The sequence below is a fragment of the Vigna unguiculata genome, chromosome 7, assembly GCF_004118075.2.
Source record: "Vigna unguiculata cultivar IT97K-499-35 chromosome 7, ASM411807v1, whole genome shotgun sequence".
Classification (NCBI taxonomy): Eukaryota; Viridiplantae; Streptophyta; class Magnoliopsida; order Fabales; family Fabaceae; genus Vigna; species Vigna unguiculata.
In genome coordinates, this window is record NC_040285.1 from 2,026,241 (window position 1) to 2,037,001 (window position 10,761).

The following is a 10,761-nucleotide window of genomic DNA, read 5'->3' on the forward strand; positions in this document are numbered from 1 at the left end:
CATCAGATCTGTGTTTTGGAAACAAGAGCATAAAAGAAGTAACCCATCTTGTGGGTCAACACTACTCATCAACTTGCTAAATTATTCACCCTTTTCTCACTTCAATTTTTTTTAATCATTAATACTCATTACATCTATATGCATCAACTCTAATAACCCTTATCAATTTTTTCCAAACACCAGGACCACTTTCTTCAACCTCTATACCCAGTTCAGTGTCATCTGGGGTCAACCTAGCTAGCCACACACCACAGAAAAAGCTCCAACATGTTCTTCAAGAACCAACATATGTATATATATATATATATATGCACATGTTCTCAACCAAGATATTCCTTCCCCCATTTATTGATATAACACAACAATATACCATGTTTTTTGCTACCTTGATTTTGCTCACTTTGTGTCTTAAGCCCTAGGTGGGAGCTAGCTAGGTTCCGCCATGCATATATACATGTTGCACACACAGACACACACACGAGATAACATTATTAAACTGATCCATATGTGCACAAATCAATACAGGCACACATATATAGAAACTTATCTATGAATCTTCAATTCTTCATGTTCATATACCTGTCACTCATTAATTCTCTCTCTGCATATGTAAATAAGTGAATGAAAAAAAAAAATGGAGCATCCACCACACACGTAATTTTGCAATTAATTAATTATATATGGGAGCAATGGTGCCTGGTAATGGCATGGAAATATCACTTTCTTTCTGCAAAAACTTGAACAGACCCATCAAACCTTATCATCATTGCCTTCTCACAATTACATTACATTGAATCAGAAACCCACCTCTCTCATCACCCCACCTGCCTGGACAACATGATGGATTTTGGCACACGTGTGTCTCACAAATTGTTCATGCGCACACAACTGTCTCTTACCCTTTCCATATTCCCACACGTGTGAAACAGTTCTCGCAGTCCTCCCCACATGAAACCACGACGTGAGTAAGTATATACACGCAAATATATACAGTTTACTTTCAATGAACCTATGACAGACACACACACACCACCGTGATCATAAACTCAGAACACATGTTTTGTTAATTATGGTCTGTAATGATTGTTTTCCGGTTACAGAACAAAAAGCAAACAGCAGAAAGACGAGATCAGATAATCATGATTTGAACATAAATTAAGGTTTGATTTGTGATGATGAAACCACATATATATGATCTAAAATTCAACTGTTAATGTGAAATGAAATGAAAAAGAAAGAAAGAATTAGAAATGGAAACAATTTCTCCCTCACAGGTAGAAATTTCTCATATCTTATGGATTCTGTCCCCAAAGTCGCTCTAGTAAGAGTCGCTGCCGAATCCTCGATTCTCGTAGTGCCATCATAGGTTATTACTGGCTCACGATAATACTATGTACGAAAACTATGGAAACATGTTACTACAGATGAAGATCCAAACTCACATGGTCGTGCACACTTCCGCGTTTGGCGTCATACACGTAGCGATTTTGCGACCCGGAGGATCCCACAACCTGCGAGGCTCTCACGTTCGTTATTTCCTCCGACGCGAACAAAGGCGGCAGCGACGACCTCTCGTGGCTGAAACTAGGGTTATTGCTCGGAATTCGCCACAGAGCCAAAGGGTTTCCGTTAATGGGCTGCTGGTGGTGCTGGTGGTGACTGTGAGAAAACGGTGTCGTTCCGTAGAACCTGGTGTTGTTGGTGGCTGTGGCCGTAGCAGCAACGGCGTTGTTCCACGTTGGATACGGCATTGGCGGTGTTGGAGCGGAACCAAAGCGGTAGTTCATGAGATTGTAGACATGGTGGGCATCCGAGAACGTGCTTCCGTGGACCATCGTTGACTGAAGGTGCGCGCGTTTGGCGTGTTGGCGTTCCCGTTTGTGGGCGTTTTGGTGGCCGCCGAGGGCTTGGGAGGTAGGGAAGTTCCGGCAGCAGTAGTGACACTCGAACCTGCGACTGCTTTCCCCGTTGTTATCAGTAACGGTGGTGACAGTAGTGGTGGTGGTATCGTCTTTGGTAGCGTCGAGTTCGAATGAGTTAAGGTTATTGTTGTTGGTGGTGTTGGTAATTGTTTCTGCGGAATCAGACTGGTCGGGTGAAACAGCAGTGTTGTTTCCGCCGCCGGCGAATTCTATGCCGAAGAGACGAATGGCTGACTTCTCCTTGACGAGAGGAGCAGGGCGGATGAAGGGCAGTTGGGAGAAGGAGTCCACGTTCATGAAGTCGTGGACTTCTCTGTCTGAGGTTGTTGTTGTTGATGTTGTCTTGTCCATAAGAGAGAGATACAGAAGCAGAGAAAGAGAAAAGGTAGGAGAGTGTGAAGGTGTGTGTGTTGTGTTGTGTTGTGGTGAGAGTGTAGAAGGAGAAGAAGGGGGTGGGGTGGGTCCTATAAACAGAGGGAGAGTGGGGACTGATCTGAGGACAATTGGGTCTGATCCATCTCAGAGTGAAGCCTGACAAGGCCACAAAGTCTGAGAGTGGCTTCGCCTTCTCAAAGTACCACCTTCACTCCCTTTCACTTAATTTTGGATCCACATGGAACACTAACTTCATCTATATACACATTCAGCCACCTTTTTTTTTTTTTTTGTAATGCAAATTATTCCATTACCTCTTCTACTTAGCAATTTTAAGGAACATAAAATATTCAGTAACAGTGCCAAAGTCCCTTTCTTGAAGTGTGGATCATGTAGTTTTCATCTCATACATATCAACCATCTATTACAATCAACAATCCATATATATAATGCTGGTTCCTGTGTGTATATATTTTTCCTTACATAAATTACCACACAATTTGTGGATCATTTAAGCATTAATATTTTAAGATTTTCTTCTGAGATATTCGTTTATTGTAAAAGAAATATTTACTTTTGCATCCTCCGGTATGAAAGTTAAAAAACAGGAAAAGAATTGGTCTGAGTTTAAACAATAAAATATATTTTTTTGATAAAAATTTGGTTTTGACAAAGTTAACAAACTTATTAAATAAAATAATTTTTTACTTTTTTTTATAGAAGTTAAGAAGATAAAATAATAAATTTTAGAATTTTTTATCAAAATAATTATCTGTCAAAGTTTGTCAAAATAATCTTTTCAAAAAGTATCATTTCTCTTAAACAATATCTAGAGATATAGATACTACATGATTGTTTGTGTGCAGGTCATTTTTTGAAGAGGCGGTGGTATACAAAAAAATTGTCTTATTATTTCATATATATATATATATATATATATATATATATATATAATACAAAAATACATTTCTTATACAAATTTTCTTTAAAAAAATTTGGACTTTAGCTTTCGTGCAGATCAGTACAAGCATTTTATTCTGTGTATCAACAATAAACCCAACCTAAATATAACTTTTATATGGTTTATATACGTTTTGGATCTTTAGAAAATTTACAACTTTAACATTTAATTTGTAATAATTTTTTGCTTGAATTTTGGTCTTTTGAATATTTAAATATTTTTTATTTATTTTCTGAAAAAAATTATATGTATTTGGTAAAAGAAAATATGATTTTTGTTCTTTTAAGTTATTCTTAAAGTATTTGATATTTTTCTTTCTGTCTCTGAATTTTTCTGTCATATACTTTCTGCCGTATAATGACATCATGTTAATACACATTATGTATTGGAAGAGATAAATTATAAAGTACACAAAAAATGGGATAAGAAAAGTCCTATTTTTTTATTGGAGACTAAATGCAAAATTTGTAATGGAAATCTACTTAAATTTCATCCAATGTGATAAAGATGTCAAAAAGTATGGAAGTTGTTTTAATAGTAAGAAACATCAATATTTGTTTTAAGGTTTCTTTGGAGTATTCATGTGTTATTGGTTGTCTTTTTTGTAGAGTGAGAATGAGTCCCATCATTACGTGATTCATAAGGTAGTTTTAGATTTTTGGAGACTGTTATCACATTTAGGAAGTCATAATCAAATACAAATGAGTTAACCATAAAACAAGTTGGAATCCTCTAGCTTGGAAAGCAAGTAATAGACAAAAAGAGCTTGAAACATGGTCAAATTTTCACATACACATCTAAAGCTCAAGAGGGTAGGTGGATAAATTGAGTTGAATATCAAATATGATTTTAGAACCAAAGACTTTTAAAATGAATAAATTGAGTTGGATCATATATATGTTAGTATGTTAGTGACATGAATAGGTATTTATTTTATTTTGTAAATGGTGAGTGTAGGTATTAGGTTTGGATCCTCTTTCCATATAACTTTGATTAATTCTTTAACTTATTTTTATTTAAATTTCAATTGAGCTATCATCCATATATTGGTATCTAGATAATTGTATTATTCAAGTTGATAATGTTATGTTTTTTAAAAGGTTTAAAGCACGCAAAGTACTCTCTTATTACATTTATTATTCTTTGTTGACAAAGAAAACACAAACATGACAAAAGGGTGTTGAAATGAATTTTTAAAATAATTTTAAAGATTTTTTTGTTCAAGGAAGAAAATTGTCATCTCTAGTTTTGTAAAGATGAAAAAGATATTGATTCTTGCATTCTATTTTGGAATGCAACAAACAATATTAAGATGTTGATAGAAGTTTACACATTTTCAAGAGATGGTTGAAGTTTTTTACTCAAATAAACTTAAGATGATCCCTTGGTGGAAGAATATGAAGTTTTATTCACAAAGACTTATCTCAACACAATCAAATGATTTGAGAGATATTTATATAGAATATAAAAACTTGTATGCTTGAAAACAAGACTCAGATTGTGATTTGAAGTGTTTTCTATTTTCTTCTTTTTCCTCTTACTATAAGTCAACTTTGTCTTTGAATCTAACTTAATTTAGCTCGACTTTCAATTCAGTACGACTTGTCTAAACTTTTGGTTCAAGTTGACTCGAGTGGATTCGACCTCAACTGGTTCGACTTGGGCCGATTCGATTATTCGACCCCGAAACAATCTGGATTAATTTAACCTCAACCGATTTGATCCGAGTTGAGACAACTCAACTTTCAACTAGTGTAGATTTGTTTAAATCTTATGTCTAGGCCAACTTGACTCGACCTTCGGCTTAAGCCGACTTGGCTCAACCTTTGGCTAAGCTGGACCTTACTCGACATTCAACCAAGGCCAACTCAGCTCAAAGTCATCTCGTTTGGAACTTCGTCCCAAACTGACTTGACTTGTAATTCAGCTTAGGTCGACTCGAACTTCATCGACCTTCAGTCCGGACTGACTCGACTTAGAGCCGTCTCATCTTGATCTTCGGATAGGACCGACTCAGCTTGACTTGGGGCTTGAGTCGACTTGGCTCGACCTACTGTCTGATCCAAATCGGCTTGACCTTTAGCTTAGACCGACTCGTCTCAACTTTCGTTCTTGGCTGGCTTGGGTCGGCTCGGCTCGACCTTCGGTCATGTCCAAATCATCTTGACTTTTGACTCGACCTGGATATGCTTGACCTTCTGCCCGACCTGACTCGACTTTTTGGACTTGTGACTTTTTTTTATCCCGAGCAATTAGCAATTCCATAACTTGAAGAATTTCAATTTCTTTCTTTTTTGACTGAATATCAAATTTTACTTGTTTGGTTATTTGAAATACCTTCTTAAACTTCCTTAATTTCAATCTTCTTCCAATTTTCTCATCCAAACATATCATTTTCATGAAAAGAATTTCAAATTCTCCGAATAAATTAATTATTCTTTTAAATTGTCTCTTTCAAACACTCCATTATGGAATTTTAAATTCTATTGTTTTATTTATTTCAATACCTTCTTAAAACTTTTAAATTTCAATTTTCTTTTAATTTTCACGTCCAAATAACTCATTTTATTTAAAACAATTTCAAATTCATCAAAATAAATTATTTCAAATAATTAAAAAATTATCCAAATAAATTAATTACTCTTTTAAATTATCTTTATCTAGATACAATATAAAGGATATCATTTTCATATTCCACACGCCAAAAAAATTCCTATTTAGAAGAAAATATATACAATGTAGAGAAGACTCTTGAGAAAAATTAATTGAATACAAAACTGAATCTTTTGTGGTATAAAATTGATAAAGGTGATTTAATCTGTGACGGTTGTTAAACCTTTTATAGATGCTGAGCATTGTCAACAATCCTAACATTAAAATACTCGAAGAACCCTACATTTAATCCCTCTAATGGAAACAATCTTGCACTTAAAAGAGTGGTGATTCTTTTAGTCCCTCACAATAAAACTTCCCTGGTCAATGATTGTATATATATAAAAAAAGAGATTGATGTTTGTGATTGGATCCAGAGGTTTGAGAGTTTGGTGCACAAGTATAGGGCAAGAGAGAGAGATTCAGCAGTACTTGGTTTGGATTTGTACACGTCAATTTGTGTTATTTGATGTAGGTGTATTGATGAGTTGGATCATGAATTCTAACTTTAGAATGACTAAGAAATGAGGCAAGTTCTTTGGTAAAGTTGCTCTCTCTTTCTAGGACCATGTTTGTGTGCATGGTACTACTAGTTGGTGTCGCTTCTTTATTTCTTTCTTCTCTCATTTTTATATCTATTGCAGGATTCTGCAGACGTGGTCCTCCATCATCATCATCATCATCTCACTCAATCACCACTCTCACCATTATCCCTCACTAATTTACTGTATTTTAAATCACCAGATAAAATAGGGTTAAATATGTTTAGTTCCGAGATTTGAACGTAATATTATAATTTATTCATGTTTTAAACTTTGATACAGTTTAATTTTCAAACTTTAAAAATAATAGATGTAGTCCTTTTAATTTAATCTTGTGATTTTTTTTTATGTAGTAAACGACGTTTCAGACATACAAGTCTCAGTCGTTTACATCATTTAACAATTCTAGCCCAGATGTCAACTTTAAACCTAGTTTAACACCTAAAAGAAATTTGATATCATTAAGTTAAATATGTTTAGTCGTGAGATTTGAACGTAATATTATAATTCGTTCATGTTTTAAATTTTGATACAGTTTGATCTTCAAACTTTAAAAATAATAGATGTAATCATTCTAATTTAATCTCGTGATTTTTTTTATGTAGTAAACGACATTTTAGATAGACATTTCTGAATTGTTTACACATTTAACGATTCTAACACAAATGTCAATTTTAAACATCGTTTAACACCTAAAAAAATGTAATATCATTAAGTTAAATTAGACTATCTCTATTCATTTTTGTATGTTTAAAAATCAAAATATATTAAAATTTAAGATAAAAATAAATTTCAATTTCACTTCCAAATTTAAAAGTTTAAAAACATATTTTATCAAATGTGAAAAGTATAAAACGTATTGACTTAATTAATAATGGTGTGTTAGTTATGATTGTGGATTAATTATTGTTTTCATATATATTTATAATGTTGAATAACAAAAGATTGTTTTTTCTTTCATTTCGACCAAAAAAGAAAACACTGCGGTGCCAGAAATGACAAGCAATTTGGTACCTTCAAAGTTTTTTTTTCTTCTTTCTTACAGGAGCACTTTCAAAGTTGAAAAGATTATGTCATCGTTTCTGATATACGTACAAAAAGACATGTCTTTAATTCCCAAATCTAAACTTCTATATTGACGAAGCATTATTGAAAAAAAAATACACTGTGCATGTTAAGCATGCAAACTGTTAAAATTAAAAGACAAAAATATTTTCAGTTAAAGATTATTAATTAGAAACAAATAAATCTAGGGGGAGGGGGAATTCAAGAGAGCTATACTAATTAAGATCAAATAATTAATTAATAAAACTTATATGAATAAAATTTTGAAAGTATTTTGTCTTGTTAATTATTAGAGAAGTTATGGTATGATTTATTTGAATTATGCTTAATAATATTATATTTTTAGGTTTTTATTTTAAATTTGATGACATTATAGATTTGAATGAAGTTAGATCTTCGCCAAGGTTTAAAACCAAATTGGTAGTGCTTCATGTTTTTTTTATTGATGTATAAACCGTGTAGAGACTATTCTTATTACATTTATATGAACTTATTATATAATTTTGTTGTAGAGATAATGTCAATTTATAATATATAAGTGGATGTAATCGTCATCTTACACGTCGATTTTGTGGGGTTGAATTAGGCTTAAAGTCTACTTCTGACAAAATTTGAATTTTGAAAAAATATAAAATAATATTTTTTTAAGAGAATGGTAAAAAAAATTACAAAAGATGCCAATATAATTGACTCGGTCATAAGTTTAAAATATAGCCATAAAGATATTTAAAATAAATAAATAAATTATATTTTTATATAGGGATGAATCGATTAGTCGTATTCAACTTTTTCTGTATTTGAAATTGTTCCATAAATATATATTGTGTGATATACAAAAAGAGAAGAGCTAAAGATGTCAACCTGTTTTTGTTTGAATTCTTTCAATAACTGCAGTGGCCATGTCCACTTTTATCTTTTGTTTTGCTTAAAACTTACTCTTAATTCAGCCACATTGAAAAAGAGAGATTATTGTCAGTGATTTTTTTCACACAATTCATCTGAAATGGTAATTTAATGATATATTTTTCTTCACTTTTGTTTTGCTTTCTTTTGTGCATAAAACAGAACACTCTTTATTCATCAATGTTTGACTCGCTTTGCCATATACATTTGCCCCAACCCAACTTTCTCTCAGTCTTGCATAATTCTAACCCTTTCTTTCCCATCTCCAAGACATGTCACCATCCACACTTTCTTTCTCTACAAAATATTCATTTTCTCTCACTCTTCCCTCTCTTCATTATTATCATCATCTTCATAACCCTTTCTTCTACCATATACTTCATGTTCTACTTCTCATACTAAACATCTCATCAATCTATCCAACTACCAACTTTCTTCTAGGGTTTATGCTTTCTAAACTTTTCATTATTTGTTTCATTTTTCTCTAACAAATATCTAAATTATTTATATCTTTTCTTCAAAATATTAGAGAACTTAACGTGAAATAAGACAAATTTATATTACATAGGTGTGTACAAACATTTTCTTATAAGCTGATTTTATAGGGTTGAATTAAGTTTAAAGTTGGATTAAATATTTTTGATCCCTCAAGTTTTATTGAAATTTGAAATTAGTCATTCTTTAAAACTTTTGACCAATTTAGTTCTTCATATTTAAAAATGCGTGAATTTAGTCATTTGAATCAAATTTTGTTAAGTTTATCTGACGTTTCAAGCGCATTTCATGATAGTATTTGAATTGTTTACACCGTTTGACACATTTTCGCTTTAATGTTAATTCAAATATTATACTAAAATGCGTTTAAAATGAACTTAACAAAATTTGGTAAGAAGAACTAAATTCACGCATTTATAAAGATGAAGGACTAAATTAATGTAAAGTTTCGAAGAGGGACTAATTCCAGAATTAACTGATACTTGAAGGACCAAAAACATATTTAACCTTTTAAAGTTTATCTCTTAAGATAGTATCAGAATTAGTTAAAAGTATATTCTAGCGAGATTTATTGTTTGTTGGATCTATTGTGTAACTTGTTATCAAATTATTCTAAGATTGTTGATGAAAATATAATCTTATGTTATATATATATATATATATATATATATATATATGTATATATATGAAATGAATAATGAAATAAGAGAAGGTTTAATTTTTGAAAGATTTATGAAAGTGGAGGTTTGGATGAGTCCTTAGCAAGAAGGTGAGATTGAAGAGAGAGAGAGAGAGGGGACCATTGTTAAGAAATGGGGTTTCAATGCAATTGCGCCACTTTGATGTCCTAATAAAGTAGAAAATTACCAGATCACCAGTTGCCTATTTGCTTTGCCTCTTCATATGGCAACATCATCAGCGACGTTTCATCAATCTTAGAAAACGACACCACTTTACTTAAATTATTTTTATATACATATTCACCATACTTTTTATTATATTAAAAAACACTTTTAACGATACACTCATCTAAATATTTTCAAATATTTTAATAAACCAAAAAACCCACCCCTTCAAATTCAATCATGGGATGGGTGTATTCTTTTTCAGCTTGACTATTGTTTTAATTTAATGAAATTAGAGACTAATTCTTTTTTTTTTTTACAATATTGGGCTTAATTGGTAAAAACAAGTTTTTATTTACAATAAAATTCATCTATAACTGTATATAAAGATAATTCTCTTTTTTCGTCTACAATTCATAATTCTAATTTTATCTTTTATAATTATTTGTTAAATTTTTGAAAATTAACATTTTTTTTTATATATTTTTTATAAAATTGTCTATCATCTCCTCTTTTTTCTTTTTATTCATCAACACTTTTTTCTCATATTTTCTCCATTTATTTTACATTATTTTTAATAAATATAAATTTATTTTGTATATTAAATTAATACCATTATTTATTAATGTAATATAATGTACATTTAAAAAATGCATACACACAAAATGTGCTAATTTATCCTATTATCTATAATAATATATAAAGAGATTTCTTATTTTATTTCTACATTTCAAAATTTCAATTTTACCTTTTAAAATATAATTATTTATTAAATTTTTAAAAATTGATCGTTATTTCTACAAACTTTTTATAAAATCATCTATCTCTATTTCTTATTTTTTCTATTTATCAATCGTTATTCTTTCATCTTTTATGATATATTTCACTTTATTTTTAATAAATATAATTTTTATTTTATATATTAATTTAATAACATTATATCATTATCTACTAATATAATATCACACATATTTAAAAATTACATACAAACAAGACATATC

General features: G+C 31.0%; 1 protein-coding gene across 1 annotated transcript; it reads right to left on the reverse strand.

Annotated features, from left to right (window-relative positions):
- Positions 1 to 1,046: 1,046 nt before the first annotated feature.
- On the reverse strand, positions 1,047 to 2,509 carry LOC114190818 (zinc finger protein 8). The gene has a single exon (XM_028079867.1). The coding sequence runs from the start codon at positions 2,271 to 2,273 to the stop codon at positions 1,419 to 1,421; it is 855 nt and encodes a 284-aa protein (XP_027935668.1). The 5' UTR covers positions 2,274 to 2,509; the 3' UTR covers positions 1,047 to 1,418.
- Positions 2,510 to 10,761: the final 8,252 nt, after the last annotated feature.